This window comes from Podarcis pityusensis, assembly GCF_964106645.2.
Source record: "Podarcis pityusensis genome assembly, chromosome: 9".
Classification (NCBI taxonomy): domain Eukaryota; kingdom Metazoa; phylum Chordata; class Lepidosauria; order Squamata; family Lacertidae; genus Podarcis; species Podarcis pityusensis.
The window spans coordinates 19,950,097-19,968,628 of NC_138034.1; the positions used below are offsets into that span (position 1 = coordinate 19,950,097).

General features: G+C 41.8%; 1 protein-coding gene and 1 long non-coding RNA gene across 9 annotated transcripts in view; one reads left to right on the forward strand and one right to left on the reverse strand.

Moving 5' to 3' along the window:
- Nucleotides 1–18,532, forward strand: part of APBB2 (amyloid beta precursor protein binding family B member 2) — a 167,327-nt gene that overhangs the window by 71,373 nt on the left and 77,422 nt on the right. For 6 of the 8 annotated variants that reach the window (XM_081019951.1, XM_081019943.1, XM_081019945.1 and 3 more), the window contains one exon: nucleotides 8,406–9,230. In XM_081019951.1, coding sequence (XP_080876077.1) covers nucleotides 8,438–9,230 — 793 coding nt within the window. In that variant the 5' untranslated portion in view covers nucleotides 8,406–8,437. Of the gene's footprint in view, nucleotides 1–2,510; nucleotides 2,580–8,405; nucleotides 9,231–18,532 lie in introns of all 8 variants that reach the window. The other 2 variants (XM_081019947.1, XM_081019946.1) reach the window with 1 other exon arrangement.
- LOC308484985 overlaps nucleotides 1–18,532 on the reverse strand; it is a 29,184-nt gene that overhangs the window by 2,300 nt on the left and 8,352 nt on the right. Inside the window, exon 2 of the long non-coding RNA XR_013990267.1 lies at nucleotides 7,837–7,892. This is a non-coding gene — a long non-coding RNA (uncharacterized lncRNA). The remainder of the gene's footprint in view (nucleotides 1–7,836; nucleotides 7,893–18,532) is intronic.

Here is an 18,532-nt window from a genome sequence, read left to right on the forward strand (position 1 = left end):
TCACGACTGAACCTAATGGTCAGGGGTCCCTTTACCTTTACTTTAAGATACACCCACATAACCCCTGTTCTCCATAAGCCGTGCCCCTGATCTAGCTGAGACATATTTTGTGTTTAGTTACCCCTTTCCAGTGTAAACTCGTTGCTTTCTTATTTCTTGTGTCTGTCTTGCTGAAAGGCAGTTCAGGTAATACCACCGCAGCTGACCTGGGTCTCGCGTCAAGGTCAGTTTTCCGTAAAAGGTTCAAAGATCCCTTTAAAGTTTGCAGCCTTTCCCTTTCATCTCCTTGAAATGGCAGGTGACAAGTGGCTATCCCTGTGGCTACTTAACTGCCAGTGATAATCCTTGAGCCTTAAGGCTTGCTATATTCCAAGCTATGTCAAATAATCTTCTCAAGAGGCAGTACATGAAAAGTTCCTTGCGACTTCCCCGCTCCCCGAAAAGCCTCTCTTGTGTTAAGTCTTGGTATTTTTTTGTTTATGCCTTAGGCTACTATTATAATGCCATCTACCTTTTCTTCCCTTTACTGTATTCTTAGGATCATGGAATCATAGATTCATAGAACTGTAGAGTTGGGAGGGACTGTGAGAGTCATTTAGTTGAGCCCGTTGCAATGCAGGAATCTCAACTAAAGCATACAGGACAGGTGGCCATTCAATTTCTGCTTAAAAACCTCCAAGGAAGGAGAATCCACTACCTTCTGCGGAAGTCTGTTCCACAGTCCAGCAGCTCTTATTTCAGAATTCATCTCTTCTGTATGTTCAGAATTTTAATTTTGTATTATTATGTAGATGAAATCTAAATCCTTGGATGCAGGCAATTTAATTATTACGGTGATATGAATAGGGGGGGAAAGTAGAAGCAGATGCAGGTAGGGAAACTTAGCAAAGTTTTTCTTTTTGCTGTAGCAAGGCTTCTTCTGCATTGCATTTACACTGTTACAGTGATGCCAATGCTGCTTCAGGTCTAGAAGAAGACTAGAGTTTGGATTTGATATCCCGCTTTATCACTACCCGGAGGAGTCTCAAAGCAGCTAACAATCTCCTTTCCCTTCCTCCCCCACAACAAACACTCTGTGAGGTGAGTGGGGCTGAGAGACTTCAAAGAAGTGTGACTAGCCCAAGGTCGCCCAGCAGCTGCATGTGGAGGAGCAGGGAAGCGAACCCGGTTCACCACATTACGAGACTATGGCTCTTAACCACTACACCACACTGACTCTCTCTAGTAGTACAGCAGCAGTAAAGGAAAGTTGCTCTATGTTTGAAACCAGCTACTCAGAGTCTGCTACCTGTTTGCTGCTGCTGGGCAGTTCTGGGTCAAGGACAGTCCCCTTCGGACTTTGCTTACCACCCCGTGGTCAGATGCCACCACAGTGGAAGTAGAAGCAGCGGTGGAAGATGAACCAAACACTGGAACCTGCAGACGGGGATGTAAGAAAACTGAATGGCAGTAGCCAGAGGGCGTTATGAGGAATGGAGGCATGCAGTGGTACTTCGTTCACGTCACAGTCGCAGGTTGCCATGTAAAAAAGACAAATAAAAGAATATCTGCTTCTGCTACTGGCACCCGATTGTAAGAACCTCTTGGTGTCTTTTAAATCTGCCACCTGTGCAGAAAACCTAAATGTTCAAAATAAATTAAAACCTCAGTTTCATAGGCTTTCCAGTGGAAGGGAAAGAGCTGAAGTTTTTGAATTTTAGTTCACGTCTAGTAAGTAAGGTTGTTGGCATCAACCAGCAGTAATATATATTGGTTATACTTCACAAGCTGTAAACTTTCTTCTGTTCGGTGTGATCATGCCCTCTCATCATTTTATAGCTGGCTGCGGGATATGTCGCTTTCCAGGAAGGGAATTGGTGAAAAATATTCTGATGTACTGAGAACTTGAAGCTTGAGAGAGTTTCAAATAGAAGACCTAATAAATTCTCTTCTTCTTAGATGTCTGCTATGAGCAGGCTTTGTGCTCTCTATAATTTAGTCCAACTTCAGCAAATTCTGCATGCCAGGAAATCCACTTTGCTTGTGTTAAGATTTTTCTCCCTTCAATTTGTTTGTGAAGAACTGAGCTTAAAGGGCCACCAAGAATGCTTTACGTTTTCGTTTGCTTGGCAAGTATAATTTATTTTAAGAATTAGCATTAGAGAGAGATGCTTTGCAACATAAAAGAGCAAGACCGAGAATGCTTCTGCTACAGAGAAGGCATCTAGCAGCCAAAAATCACTACTTATTCTCCACTAGCACAACGCAATATTTTAACACTGTTCTTACAGTAAATTTTGCTTAAAATATGAAATATAATTGGGAGTTAACTCTGGGAAATTCCACCTTTCTGAAATGTACATGGATAATTTTTTTTTCTTTTAAACATTGCTAGTGATATAGATTCTGCCCCCTGCTTCTGTATTTGCCATAATTATTTTTACTGAATAATTTGTCCAGCGCTGTGCTGCGCTGGCTTTGTTTTGTGGCTTTCTTTGTTTTTAATTTCTTAAAATGATCCCTCTTTTCAGATTTCAAATAATAATCTATTTCCTGATCCATTGCTGAAGCCCAGTGATCCATGTCAGAAGTACCTCCAGGTCAGATGCCCTTTCAGATATTTTAATACTGTACGCACAGAATTTCTTTCTCTCCTTCTGGGCTCACGGTCTTGCATTTACGATTTAAAAAATATATTCATTCTTTCCCTTTCCCTTTCCCTCGCCCTTTCTTCTGGTGTTTTCTCTTCTTTAAAACAACGCAACCAGTTTTTCAAAGCCAGTACAAGCACAGTACTTGCCAGTTTCTTATCTTTTGTTTAAAAGAATTGGGAGCAGGTTGCGGGATCAGGCAGAGACTTCCCCTTCTCAGCGCTCAGCTGGCCCAACTGCAGTTAACTATGCGGCTGATGTAACAGTTAACTGTAGATGGAACTATGCATTTCACTCGACAAAAGCGTGTTTCCAAGCCCATATATGTCAAGATAACTTGAGTACAAGGCCAGAATGGGCATGTATAGGGCAGCAACTGGTGGGCTGGAGTGAGAATGAAGGCTCAGCAGGCACCAGAAGAACTAAACAGTGTCCCCTTCTGCATCTTTCAAAGCTTGGAGATTCTGTAATACTCCAGTGAAGCAGTACTGCATAAAGCATTGTTGTGGTGTTAGTGGCTAGGACCCTGGTCCGAATCTCACCTCTGCCATGAACTCACTGGGTGCCCTTTTTCTTTTTCTTTTTCTTTTTCTTCTCCCTCTCCCTCTCCCTCTCCTCCCTCTCCTTCCTCCTCCAGCCTACAATCTTCCATGCTGAGATAATACCGTAGAGTTGTCATATATAGGAGTGTCTTGAATGTTCCACAGTGAGATATAAATATTCAGCATAATGGAGGATGAAGTGATATTTCAGTTGGTAGAGCACAACGCTCTTAATCTCAGGCTCATGGGCCTGAGTCCCACATTGGGCAAAAGATTCCTGCATTGCAGGGGGTTGACCTAGATGACCCTTGTGGTCTCTTCTAATTCTGTAAGCTTTATAGGGCTGAATCAGTACATTAGATCAAGTTCCTGCTTATTCCCCACCCTCTTGATTTTTTTTCAAAAGATGGGACATTTGCTCCATCATCTGCTCTTGGCACTTAGTCAGAAAAGAGATTCTGACCAAACATCAGGACGAACATTATGAAAGTAAGAGCTGTTCAACAGTGGAACAGACTGCCACAAGAAGTGGTGGACTCTGACCTTCCTTGGAGGTTTTCAAGCAGAGGTTGGATGGTCATGTATGATTTAGTTGAGATTCCTGCACTGCAGGGGGTTGAACTAGATGGCCCTCAGGGTCCTTTCCCACACTACAATTGTACAATAAGTCTGCCTTCATCCAAAGGAAATGCTTCCTAGGCATGGCCAATTATAGTCTAGTTCATGGGTAGGCAAACTAAGGCCCAGGGGCTGGATCCGGCCCAATTGCCTTCTAAATCCAGCCCGTGGATGGTCTGGGAATCGGTGTGTTTTTACACGATTAGAATGTGTCCTTTTATTTAAAATGCATCTCTGGGTTATTTGTGGGGCATAGGAATTTGTTCATATTCCCCCCCCCCAAAATATAGTCTGGCTCCGCACAAGGTCTGAAGGAACAGTGGACTGTCCCCCTGCTGAAAAAGTTTGCTGACCCCTAGTAGTTGTACCTATTAACTTAATAACATTGATTTGTTCAATTGTTTAAGTTTTTCGTTAGCAGTACTGAGAGAGTAAGTAATAGCCTGTCTACCTCTCTCTAAAGTTCCTGTCAAGGCACTCAGAATTATTCTCCTTGAAGCACAAATTTATGTAGCATTTATTTTGAGGATGCTGTCAGGAGGTTCGCAAGATCACAGCCCCGGGAGCATAATTTGGATCAATAAGAATGTGCAGGAGTCAGGCACAATGTACACCTCGGGCATCTCTTTGACTTGCTAGGTTTTAAGCTTTGGTAAGAGAACCATCTTCCTGGTTTGATTCTTTGTGTTTCCATGTGGTCCACTCAGCTCTCCTTGCAGCTGAATCAGAAGAGAGCAAGGAAGATGAGAAATTCTGCTGTGAAAAAAAGCAGTATCTCTAACCATCAGTTTTAGAATATGATTTGGGCTACACAGCACAGATGATTCACTCCTCAGATAGGGTCAGTTTTACGGAGTTCAGCCTCAGGTGATTTCTCCTTAACTCACCAAACTTTTTCATTTTTCTTCTCCTTCTCTACCTTTGTCTTTCAGGGGCACATGGGGTTTTGTCATTGCTTTCTTTTGTTAATAATGGATTAGAAAATGGGAAAGTGGACTACAGCACAGTGCTAAGGTGAAAGCCCTTGACTGATACAGGGTCTTTCTGGACCATAAATCTAGATTATCTTGAACCCCTAGGCACTGTTACACAGAAATATAAGCTTCCATCTTTTTATTAAGCTGTGCAAGGCGGTAAGAAAATTAGCAGCCCTAGCGCTGGTGAAGTTAGGTAATATTAGACTCTGGACTTCATGGTCTTTGAGAGTGTGTGCGTGTCTTTAGATGGCAATATGTATCACTTCACATTTTTAAAAATATGGTAGGCACCTGTCATTTGTTTGGGGGTCCTAAACTTCTCCCCCAAAGTCCTGCCTCGGTGGCCCCACCATGTACTGTAGGCTTCCAACGTGCTTTCCAATATTCTGCAGATGAAAATACGGACAGTGTGGTAGGATGTATGCAGAAAGGCTAAAACCAACAACGTGGTGAAGATGTACAGATAGGGCAGTTCTTAAATTATCATTTGAGGTACTAGTTCCACTGGCACAAATCCATTTCAGGCACTATGTACATTTTCAGGTCAACAGTAATGCCAGAAGGAAGAAGTCAAAGTAGAAAAAGGTGTAAGAAGCTTTATAGGGCTGAATCGGTACATTAGATCAAGTGGAGTCCAATTGCGGCTACACAGTGGAACGTGGGAAGGGACATAGGTCTGTGGTAGACCACATACTTTGCATGCAGATGATCCTGAATTCAAGCCCTGGCATCTCTGGTACACCTGGGAAATACTCCCGTCACTCAGTGTGAACAATACTAGCTATACAGATCAATGGTGAGACTCAGTAAAAGGCAGATTCCTATGTTCCTAAATGCCTGAAATTTAGTTAGTTTTTACAACATCCACGTATCAGTGCCTTCTAACATAATAAATCCAAAGGATGTGTTAAAGAATAGAAGCCTGGTATATTATACAGTGATTTCCTCGGTGCAGCAGGACATAATATTCTGTCACAATTTATTTGCTAAATAAGTTGTGTGTGTGTGTGTGTGTGTGTGTGTACTGATAAAGAGTGAGGAACAGAGAAATCAAAGTACGTAGGGAGGAGAATATAGACAGCATCCCCATTATTGGCTTTGACAACTGGAGTGTGTCTTGATGCTGAATTAATGTTCCCAGTATCAAAGCTGTAATGAAAGAGAAAACAAAGGGGTAGACAGCTGAAGTGATTCTCAAAGGTTTTTCAAAGGAGAGGTCCATGAAACCAGAAACTTTATCGAGCAGATCAGACAGTCTAGCATTTTTCTTGCTCCCCCCCCCCAGCCCCGCTTGTTTTCAACATTGCATAACCCTAAAATGAATGAGCCATCTGCTTCATGCAAATCTGTTTTGACAAACAGGAGAGCGCTAGCTATGATCTGCAGACTGACCAGCACCAGACTATTTATTCAGCTGGATGTGTTTGCCCGTCCCTGCCCCTGTTTTAATTAAACATTTCTATAATCACATAGGTAATATAATAATACAATAATAATTTATTATTTATACCCCGCCCATCTGGCTGGGTTTCCCCAGCCACTCTGGGCAGCTTCCAACCGAATATTAGACATCAGACATTAAAAACTTCCCTACATAGGTATCTCTTTTATTATTCAGCAAACAGAAGCCCAAGAACCAGAACCGCTTCATATGTTTGCATGGCACCCTGGGTTTATTAGTGTTTTGCCATGACAAGCAAAGTATGAAAGAAGAGTATGCGTCTCAAAATACTTGGGGATACAGTGGTACCTTGGGTTACATACACTTCAGGTTACATACGCTTCAGGTTACAGACTCCGCTAACCCAGAAATAGTGCTTCAGGTTAAGAACTTTGCTTCAGGATGAGAACAGAAATCGTGCTCCAGCGGTGCGACAGCAGCAGGAGGCCCCATTAGCTAAAGTGGTGAAAGTGGTGCTTCAGGTTAAGAACAGTTTCAGGTTAAGAACGGACCTCTGGAACGAATTAAGTACTTAACCCGAGGTACCACTGTATGTCGTAAACACCTACTGGAGAGAGCTAGGATTGGTGCTGAATTCCTGGCACATGGCCATTATGTGAAAGAGATTCACGTTTCCCATTCATGTTTCCCAAAGCCACTGAAGTCTCACACAGGATTTAGCCCTGTGTGTTTGCTGTAGGAAATTCCTGTGAAAACAATGGTGTATCTGCAGTGCCATGTGGAAAAACAATTATACCCCGTTTTGTTCTTTAGTGATACTGAAATCCCGCTGAAGCTCCTATCCTATTGACCAAGTCAGTGGCAGTCTTGATTTTTGTACCTTAACTGAAAAGTCAAAATAGCACCTGGAGAGTGTTAAGAGGACGAATATGAAGACGTTTGGTAATTTTTTTCTGATGACTGATGCTCAGAAGTTGTCAATTTAGCGTACACCACTTTTTCCATTTCATGTTCCTGAAACACCACAACCCACTTTCTTCTCCTTCCCTTCTTAGTATCTCTCTCACCCCACTTTATAAATGCTACTCCTATTTTTATAGAGTTCCCACCTCTTTTTCCTTATTTGTGATGAATTGGAGGGGGGGCACAACTGTTAATTTTAAAAAGTGATAGGGACCGGAGTGAGGAAAAGCAGTCCCCTTCCGCATGCCATCTGCTGGCGAAAGCATTACCACCCAGTGGTGGAGGTTTATGTGCCTTTAAAGGGAAATTAGGCAAACCTGTGGAGGATGGGTCTATTAACAGCTCTTGAACCATGAATGTTATATGCAGCCTTCCACAGTCCTGGAAGTTACACTGTTTATCTGGGGATAAACAATGAGAAAAGACACTTCTTTTCATGCCCTGCTTGTAGGTTTCTCTGGTTGTCCACTCTTGGAAGGAGGGTTCTAGATAAGCCCTCAGTATGACTGAGCAAAGCTTTTCCCTTAAATATAATGGTAAATGAAAAGTTCTGAGGAACCCTCTTTCTATTCTGCCCTTCATCAGAGGATCACAGGGTGGTTTACAATATAAAAACATAAAAATACATACCATAGTGACAGACAAAATCAATACCCGCTCTCCCCAATTTGAAAGTCCATATATTGTTCTTAAATACACCTTACCCAGAGCAGTGCCTTGTCAGTCTCCACCAGTGCACTCTTATTTTAGTATTGTTACACTGCAAAACAGGGTGAAAAAGCAGAAATCAGAAAGGCTACGGTGATATTTTGCCAGGTTCTTCCCCTACGTAGAAAGCATGAACCAGGGGAGGGAAACTTCTGGGCCTCCAGATGTGGTAAGCCAGGAATCCAACTCCCATCATTCCCAGCCAGCATGGCCAATGGTCAGGAATGAAGAGAGCTGTTATCCAAACAACATCTGGAACCACAAGTTTCCCACCCCTTTCATAAACCTTTCAATTTCCCTGCTCATTTGTATGAAGCTTTGGAGAGATTGGCATACCTGGTTGCACCTAGGGACCATGAAGGAGAGCTGTACTGAATGAGCTCACTAAAACCCTTACCCCTCCTCTTGTTATCTGCGACCTGCCATAAAATTCAAGACGTTGCTGCTTATTTCATGGGTGGATATGCATGCAGGCTTTTCAATCCTGTTTCCAAGCACACTTAACACCTGTTGATTATTATGCTTAAGGATACTTCATGAGTGTTTGTTTCTGCTACCTCCCTAGTTGACTCCGGTGTGGAAACCTTGGCAGGGTTTATGGCAAGCAACAGCGCGACGGACATTGTGAATCGGAACGGTCCTGCCACTCCGCCCAACACGCTCCACCTGCGCTCCTCTCACAACGAGCTGCTGAATGCCGAAATCAAGCACACAGAAGTCAAGAACAGCACCCCTCCAAAATGCAGGAAAAAATATGCGCTGACTAACATCCAGACAGCCATGGGCCTTTCTGATCCTGCTGCGCAGCCCCTGCTGGGCAACAATTCTTCCAACATAAAGCTGGTGAAGAATGGGGAGAACCAGCTTAGGAAAGCAGCGGAGCAGGGGCAGCAGGATCCTAACAAGAACCTGACCGCTCCTACGACGACCGCAGGCATCAACATAACTTCTGAGAAGTTGGAGGGGAAAGAGCCAAACCAGGAGGATTCCTCAGGCAGCGAAATACTACCCACGCAACGCCGGAGAACCAAGAGCTTCCTAAATTACTATGCAGATCTCGAGACATCGGCAAGGGACGTTGAGCAGAATTTGGGGAACAGCCAAGTGGCAGGGGAGGAGAAACTGTCCTTGCAGTGCAATAGCCAGGCATCCACAGTGATTGTTAACGGGGACACCTTGCTTCGGAAACAAAACAAGCCAGCGAGTCCGGAAGATGGACAGGTAGCCACCGTATCGTCGAGCCCGGAAACAAAAAAGGATCATCCTAAAACTGGTGCCAAAACAGACTGTGCGCTACATAGGATTCAGAACCTGGCTCCGAGCGACGAAGACTCTAGTTGGACAACGCTGTCTCAGGATAGTGCATCTCCAAGTTCCCCAGATGAAACAGGTACAGATGCTTCTTTTGTATGTTATGGGTGTGTGGGAAGGCAAAATGGTATGCGCTTGAGTAAATCCTTGCAAAGAGTGAAGTTTAGGCCAGTAGATCAGTTGGCTTCAAGGAATGCAGCTGAGATTGCAAATTTTGCCGAGCTTAAGTTTTTATCTTTATAGCGGGACTTTCTACCCTTTAGCGATGCAATAACTCACCTTAAGAAAAGTTTAATTCTTTTGGTCATATAAATGGCTGTGATAAAACTAAAGAAGCTAGCCTGTTAATAATGATCAAATGACAGTGTTACTGATTCTGTCCAGTTGCTACACAAAGTTCTTGTTTTAAAACTTGGAGCTTTTTTCCCTGGTACTTTCTGCTTTGCATTTAAATGTAAATTTGGGCAGCTTGATCCTAATCACGTTTATTTTTAAAATGTGCCTTTGAGTTCTGTGGGACTTTGCTTCCTGATAAGTATTTTTAGGGTGGAGCTTTGAACTGTTACGGAATTGACAATCAATAATCTTCAATAGGCAAAGCGGTGCTGCAGTAATCCATAGGATTGCATCCAATTCTGGCTTTCTGCTAATGGAAACACTTCCACAAGACGGGGTATCTGATATTTCTAAAGTCCTCCTATGCAGACTTCTGTCTCCTGAGGATTGTGGGATCCTCTGGGACAGAATGGGATATAGCATAAAGGGCTTCTGCAGTTGATCGGGTTATGGGGATTGTTTAGAATCCGCTAGTCTATTTATACATTTTAAAGCCACACTGTTAGCTTTCCTGTCTATATCATGTGAAGATAGTGAATTACAGACAATAGAAAGTGGACAGGCTTTCCCCTCCAAGCTTTTACTTGTCAAACTCGTGAGTGTAGGTATTGCAGGGACAAGTGATACTTTCAGTTTTATGGTTTGTTTGTAACCCATCTGATGGCACGTCCACAAAGCAAGCTGTTGGCATGAAAAGCCTCTCCAACATCATGGTGGCCATTTTGGCTATGCCAACATGCTGCCATTTCCCCCCATTGAGTTATGTTGGTGTGATTCAAATGACAACAGCTGCATTTGGGGAAACAGGGTCTCAACAGCTTGGTGTATGATAATGCTCCTGCGTAGTTATGTTTCAAACATTGCCCATCTCACTGATTCGGCCCTTGACGTTTGTTCTGCATAGGTGAGGTATAAGCAGCCGCAGGATTGACCACAAGCCCAGAGGGCGATCTAGCAAAAGCCTCTCCCTTCTTGGGTTGTTTTCTCCTTGTTCCACCTTTTTGTCTCCTCTCCATACCCCATATCTTAGTGTTGCTGCCTGCTATTAACCTGGTTATTTATCAGGTCTTGCCCAAATCACCCACTGCTGCTACTCATGCCGTGCTTCTCCCTTTCTTCCCTCTCCATTTACTCTTCCAAACCTTTTGCATCCCTTCTCTTAAATCCTCTCCTGCGCCTCTATATCCCAGAGGTGCTGGGCTCTGGCCCCAGCCCAAGTATCTGTTGCTAAGGAAAAAGAGAAGAAAGAGAAGGCGATCATAATTCAGACCACACTTTTAAAAACATGGTTTTCAGGTTTCCCCAAAGCTATGAAACAAGACATTGAAATATGAGTGAATTTGGCCTGATAAATCTATGCTTCAGCGTTTTTTTAAAGCAGCATAGAATTCCTGCCAAAATTGTCTACTTGATATATGCTCCTAAGTGGATACTTAAATCTGTAAAAAGAAGGGAAGGGGCTGCCATTCCTCCCAATGGAATGGAATCCAGCAGCTGCTAGACTATCTAGCAAAATTAGAGTGCTTCAGTGTGTTTAAAACTGTGCTTCTGCATAATGTTGCATTAATGCGCAAGCGATCTAATTCCAATGGCTATATGCAAAGAAGATGCCCAATGCTGGGGCAAACCCATAGCCTTATTTCCTTTCCTGAATAGCAATGTTAGGCACGTAAAAGATAAAGCTATCAGGTAAGTAGCCTCAAATTTGACTCACATGTGAGGGAAACTGGAATTACAAGTGTCATTCCTAGTGAGATAGAGCGCTGATTGGGATTGCCTTGTTTTTGCAACCCTCTGACTTACCCCAAATAGATTTCCACCCCACCCCACCCACGAACTCCAACTGAAATATGTCACAAAATATATATTGCAGATGAAATAATGAAGTGTGGGGACAAGAAGCATGAGGCCCCTGTGTGTTCTGTTCTCCTTGCACCTGTATCCTTGCAGAAGGCATTGTAGGAAACTGAACCGTTGACAGAGGCATTATCAGATGATAAATTGATAGCTTGACAGGTTTGCCCCTATTGATGCTTAGAACAAAGCATCCTTGGAACAAGTGCTGTGATGCAGACATCTGCATTGTCTGGTGGTTGTGTTTGTTGTGTTTATTTGTTTAATTTAGTTGTTCAGTTTATATCCTGCCCTTCATCAGTTCCGTTGATTGCAGAACTGGTTACGTCTTAGCACACATTTTATACAATAAACTATAAATAACTGCTATCCTCTAACATACAGCAAATACCAATAGAATGGTCACCTGCACACACCATATATTTATAAAGCACTATTATGCCACTTCAACAATCTCAGAGGTTTCTGGGAACTGTAGTTTGTTAAGGGGGCTGGGAATGGTAGCTGAGCATCCTTAAAAGCTACAGTTCCCAGGATTCTCCCTGTTAGAGTGGCACAAGTGTGGTTTAAATGTATCGTGTGAATAAGATTACAGCAGCTCTTCAGCAGTAGCCTGCAGATAATTTACTCATCCCCTTGCCAAAAGCCTGGGCGAAAAGATTAATGAACAGCAAAAAACAAATAATGGCAAATGTGGTCATAAACAGGAATTGGTCCCAAGCTTTAGTATAACTAATAAATATGAGGTCAACAGATTAAAAGGCCCCAGGTGGTAGGAAGAAAGCAAAGGAAAGAGAACAAAGAAATGATGCAACAGTCGCATCCTTAAAAGTCAGGTGACACCGCAGAATAGTTTATCTGAGGTGGCACATGTCAAAGCATTACCTGAGCACCTTTCAGTGTTCCCTAGAATATCCTGATCTCCCTTCCTCACCCTTTTCACTTTACTAGTCTCTTCTTTGACTTTTGACCTGATGAGAATTCCTGGATGCTAAAATCCAAACTGGGGACAAGTACTGTGTCAAAATATGCAGCAAAGTAAAGCATGGAAATATAAGCTGTTAGACCTTTAAAAGAGGCCCTTCTAAGTGAGTTCCAAAATGTCCCCTTAAAATGTGGCTTTCCAAAATTTCCCTCTTCCCCCAGCGTAGGAGAAGACCACACCTTTGGTAAGTTAAAAATGGCTTACTTACAAACTGTTCAAAGGCCAGATTCATATGCTTCAGAAAAGGTTTCATGGGCAGAGAACTGAGCTTGGTGGTGAAAGTTCCTAAATGATTGGTTTAGGAACTTGAGTGACTGGTGAGAGCCATGCAGTTTGAGCTGGAGCAACTAGCTCAAACATCGTCACATGCTGAGCTTCTCAGGTAGCCTGGGAAATACAAAGGCTTGATGATCTAGTTCCTCCCAAGGTGAGGGGAAGTAAGGTAAAGGTAAAGGATCCCTGGACGGTTAAGTCCAGTCAAAGGCGACTATGGAGTTGCGGCGCTCATCTCGCTTATGTTGAGGGAGCCGGTGTTTGTCCGCAGACAGCTTTCCGGGTCATGAGACTAGCATGACTAAACTGCTTCTGGAGCAACGGAGCACCGAGACGGAAACCCGAGTGCACAGAAACACCGTTCACCTTCCCGCCACAGTACCTATTTATCTACAGTGGTTCCTTGGTTTACAACCATAATCCATTCTGGAGGTCCGGTTGTAAACCAAAACAGGTTGTAACCCAAGGCGTGCTTTTGCCAATGGGGCCTCCCCCAAAAATGGGTTGTAATCCAAAAAAAGGGGTTGTAATACAAAGAATGGGACACGTACTTCCAGGTTTGACGTGGTTGTAATCCAAAACAGTTGTAATCCAAAGCGGTTGCAAACCACGGTACCACTGTACTTTCATATCATCCAGTTTTCTTAATATTTTGTACACCTTGGTCACAATTTCTGTTAGACTGGATGTAGATGGAACAATGCAATGAAATCCTTGTGTTCCCTTGATAACTTTCATTCTTTCAAAGCGTCGTTTTAGGAACATTTCTTCTTTTTTCTGTATTCCTCATTTGTTGAAATTAAGAACTGGATAGAAGGGATGTTATCTTGGCACCAGGTTAACAGTTCCAGCAGTGTAATAATTTTGTTTGATACGTATTTTGTTGTAATGTTCATGAAATGAAGTACTAACAAGAATTCTTTCAAAGTGTTAATTCTATCATGCAAGCTATCACTCCGCTTTGGAACACATTTTTAAAAGAAAAGCCTGACTAGCTTTTCAGACACCTTTTAATTGAATAACTTTCTAAAGAAATGTCTGAAGTAACTGATATTATAGTTAAGTCTTTTTATTCTGTTGCATTTTACTCCAAGAAGACCCATTTATCCTAAATAGAACCTAATAAAGCAGACATGTATGTACAAAATATTTTTATATGATCCCATTGAGATCCCAAGATGAAATTTAGCAGGTAGCTCTTAGAAATATTAAATAAACAATACATTTTTTGAAAAATCTAAATCATATTAATTTTTTTTAAATTTGATTTTGTAACTTAAATTTAAAATTTAAAGTAAGTCCATCATGTGACATATCATATTAAAGCCCATGAAGTTCTGAAGGGATTGGTGTTTTTAGTTTTGATGTATCTCAGTTCTGGCCTGAGCTAATAAGGTTTTTGTGTAGTACAGCACAGCTAAAATTGTCATTTAAATTTTTTTTCAGACCCTCATAACTCACAAACGGAATGAGATAAATAATTAAAATTTTAGATTTAAACTTAGTTTTGATTATTCAGCAAGTGTACAAAATATTAAGAAAATTGGATGACACGAGGTAGATAAGTTGGATCACTTGGTATGGAATGACCCTGGTATGCTTTTGAAGCTGGGACAAAGCAACGGGAGTACACCCCGTTTCACAGATTCAAACCTCCAACCTTCCGATGGGCAAGCCCAAGAGGCTCAGTGGTTTAGACCCTGAGGGGAAGTAGACTTAGCTAAGCCTAACAGGACAGTTCACTCTATGGTATTAACTCCTTTGTGTGCTATTTAGACTTAACCGTGTTGGTTATTTGAGACGGGTTATCCTAAAGTTTGGTCTTGCTTGAAGCTATTGGCTAATCTAGTCTGATGGATTATATTAATAATATTAATATTAATATTAATAAATTGCTTTATTATTAACTGTTCACCCCAAGGTGAACAATCTTCCAAAACAGAACATTCAAATCCAAAATCAAAACCACAGGAATAAGATGGCTCCCTAAATACATGCATCTTAAGTGTCAAAGGCCAGGGTAAAGTCTTAGGACTTTGCAGTCAGGAGTGTAATGCCCCTCTTGCGGCCGTTGTCTTAGCTGCTCTAATATCATAGAGAGGTTGATGTGACAGAGGGGTGTCAGCCCATAGCAAGGGGGCCTGAGTATTAAAGGACAGTGATATGGGCTGGATCAGGGCTTTTGGAGTCTTGTAAAAGTTTCCACATTAGTGGAATCCATCCCATGACTCCATCTTAGGACTCCATCTAAGAAGTTTTAGAAGGCCAAGAATTCTGTACTAAAATCAGTTGGACATGAACGTCCTGAAGGCAGTATAGAGTGTCAATCAGTGTTACTGAACATATGTATTTCAGTGAGACTGACGTTTCTGAAACCCTTAACGGGATTTCAGCCTTGAAATGTAGTGTTGTTTTGAGAAAAATTGGGGCAACGATGGGGATAGTGGGCAAAATGCTCAGCCTATAGATTTAAGATTTTCTGTGTAACAACATTTTTATCATTCCATTAATTTGGGGAAACAGAAAAAATATGCCTCATTTCAGTATATGAGCAAAGATACCCAGAGTTTCAAAAAAACAACAGCAGAAATTTCCCATTCAGTTTTTAATTGGATTTTACTACTATTCCACAGAGATTTTTTTTTAAAAGCCATTTCCCTGGTCATTTTGGCTGACACGATTCTTGGCTTTGCTTAAATTATTGATTACAGCGAGGGGAGGGACTTCCTGATGAGAGCAGCACTCTCCCTAATAGAAGCCTCTCACTAAATCAATTTCTACCATTGCTGCAATGCACCTTCGGGGAGTTGAAGGTTAGGAGCTTCAAGAAGAATTTCTTTTTTGCCTTCAAGGAGTGGATCTTTGCAATAAATTTTACTGAACTCTTCCTTTTTGTGTGTGTGGCTTTCATGTTTGTAAAAGCAGCCAGGAACAAGACATTTTAATGAATTTTTGGAGGTGGAAGGAGGGTTCTGGCATCCGTGCGCAGATGAGCTGATTAAATCGCGATGTGATTGATGCCTGTAGGCTGTGGGGTCTTGAAAGCTTGTCACTTTGAGCAAAATCAGTCAAGAAATACTTGAGCGTCTGGCAATCTGGCAATCGGTTCAGTATTGCGTGCACCCACCACTATAATTCCTTTACAGCTGTCTTGGTTTCTGCCGTCTTGGGGAAGGTAGTCATTTATATGGGCAACATGTGGCATTTCCACTCTGAAATCTACAGGCTGCCAGGTGGCCTTCCTTTCACCCACCCCAAACTTCATTCCTTGTTAGACTAATTAAATAAATGTCGCCTACGTAGTGGTAGGTCCCCCAGCCCAACCCCATTCAGCTGGCAGACAGATCTGGAGGCTTTGCAAAGAGGGCGAGCACGAGCGAACATGAAGCTGTTAGAACATGTGCAGAACAAACTTAAAGGATGTTGGTGGCAGATCAGCCAAGGCTGAACTGCAGAGGAGGAGGAGCGAGCAAATGTGAGTAGCGAGAAATCATATATGTTATTTCTTTCCAGCTTGTCTATGCAAGCTGCCTATTTCTGTATACAGATGTTTAGCAGCTGTTGTCATTGGGGAATGTGGGGGTACTTTTAAGTCCTGTTTGCATGTTGTCTGTACCAATTGCAGAGAGAGCTTATCCACTAAGACTGGAGTAATCATCACAGTATGAACTTTGTGTTCTGCTGTTAGCACCTCTGTGTTAGCGCTGGCGAATCGAGTGATAAAGTTAGAAAGCTGTGATTTGCAGAGCTTGAACATTTTCACACTGGTTCTGGATTCCAGATTACCTTGGACTCCTCGTCTCCTGGTTTTCCTTGACATGCCCCTAATCTCTTCCCTGTGTCTACTTTGCTTCTCTAATCATGTTCTTCAACTTCAGGGTAAAGCAACTTTTTTCTATAATGGAAGGTTGGTTTTGAACTAATACTCATTTGTTTGGCAGTGTCTGATTGGTTTCTGGCAGATAAATTTTTAGAGGGGTCACTATTGTTTCACACTGTGGGTTAATCACCAGGACAGTTAAATAAATCAAAGTTAGAAGTCATTGTTAATTCAGTGAATAGAAACTGATTTATAAATCAGTTACATATTTTTATTCAGCTAGAATATAAATATTTTTTAAATATATTTTGCAAAGCTTAGTGAGTTCACCTGGCTCACATGGTTTGTGTGATTTTTCAGAAAAAAAGTCAATAATATACTGTTAAAATGTGGAAGGTACAATACAACATTATTTACTATCAATTTGAGAATATCTCCTTATTCAGGGTTGACCAGTTGGTATAATTGCATTCATTGTGCATTAGCATAGGAATCTGGTGCCTGCAACTTAAAGCTTCAGGCTGTCTCATGTATTGTCATTCTACAGACAATTGATGAAGAGCATTGTCTTGCTTAATTGAATTCCAAAGCAATCAACTTTTTTGTGGCGGTGGTGGAGAGAAATGGGAGGCTTCTTTTTAAAAAGAACCAAGATTTTGCTGCTAGAATACACAGATTTTTAATGACAATATCCAAAAATGTTTTTACATTACAATATTAGCCACAGTAGTTGTAAGGTTTATACAGCCAGCCAATGAATAGGAAAGGATAATCATCTACTGCAGCTTTCCCAAACCTGGTACCTTACAGATGTTTTGGATTGCAACTATCATTAGCCCCAGCCTGGCACAATGGTCAGGCACAATGGGGACCCTTCCCTTTTGTGCATAACGAGGGCTCACAATCCTAATAAAGCCCCAATCTGAGATGGTGGAATTATTGGTTAGAATAATAGGATTGTAGAGTTGGAAGGGATCACGAGGGTCATCTAGTCCAGCTCTCTAAAATGCAGGAATGTCAACCGATCATGGACCGAATGGGTTCATTTGAGCAATGTGTCACTGTGACCATTTTACATTAAGTAGATAATTCCGTAAGTATTGCACACCACTGATGACATTATAAATACTGAAATGTAAGTATCACAAAGGCAGTCTACTGCTTGTGCATCTGTTCTCGGAATACAATATTTGTTGTGAAATTGTGATACAAAGTGTCAGGTAAGATATCGTACCTTGTTTATGGGCAGATGGGACAGAGAGGCATTTTTGGGTCAAGACCTGCAGTTTTGGCAAATGAGTTGGCTGATTGTGCATGCATGTTAGTTAATAAAGCACTCGGATATTCAGTGGTTCAGAACAGGCAGTTTTGTCACCAAGACGGAAGGAGTGCAGGTTTGGAATTTCTAAATTTTCAGTTTGTCAGCAGACTTTGTAACGTAGAGCAGGACTCTGCCAGGGCAGCATAACACCAACTAAAAATAATAAATTCTTTTTAAAATGGGAATATTCAAATGTTTTATTAGTGGTAACTAAGCTTGATGGTGAATTTTGAGTGAATCATAGGAGAGAAGCGACAGGAGGGCGACTTCTCTAATGTCTCTGCACATTACTGTAAATGGACTGTCCGAGCAGTCCGGTTTTTTATTCATCAGCCAGATTACATCTTGGCACCACTTTTGTTTGCCCAGCAACAGCAGGCTTTAATTAGCGGGATGGATCGGATAAGTTAAAAAACAACAAAAAACCTGTTTGCAAAAATCTACAGTTTTATCAACAATGCAGCAATTGCTCTGTTGTGCACTTTCACTTTATAAAACTTTTGCTTCTTCATATTTGGTTTTATGATGATATACTGCTTCCCCATTACCTTTCCTTCCTTCCCCATTACTTATTTGGTTACAAAGCCAGGCTTCATTTGGAGCATGGCGAATTGCCATTTGATGGCTGCATAATATTTGCTTGGCTGGCTGTGAGCTGATGTTCCCTACGATTTCCTGAAGCACATACCTAGGTTAGATTGCCTGGTAGATACCTAGCCTGCAAGCACCATGGTGGCTAAAATTGTTTTTTAGAAATTTTTTCAAATAATTTATTGCACCGTACCTTGAACA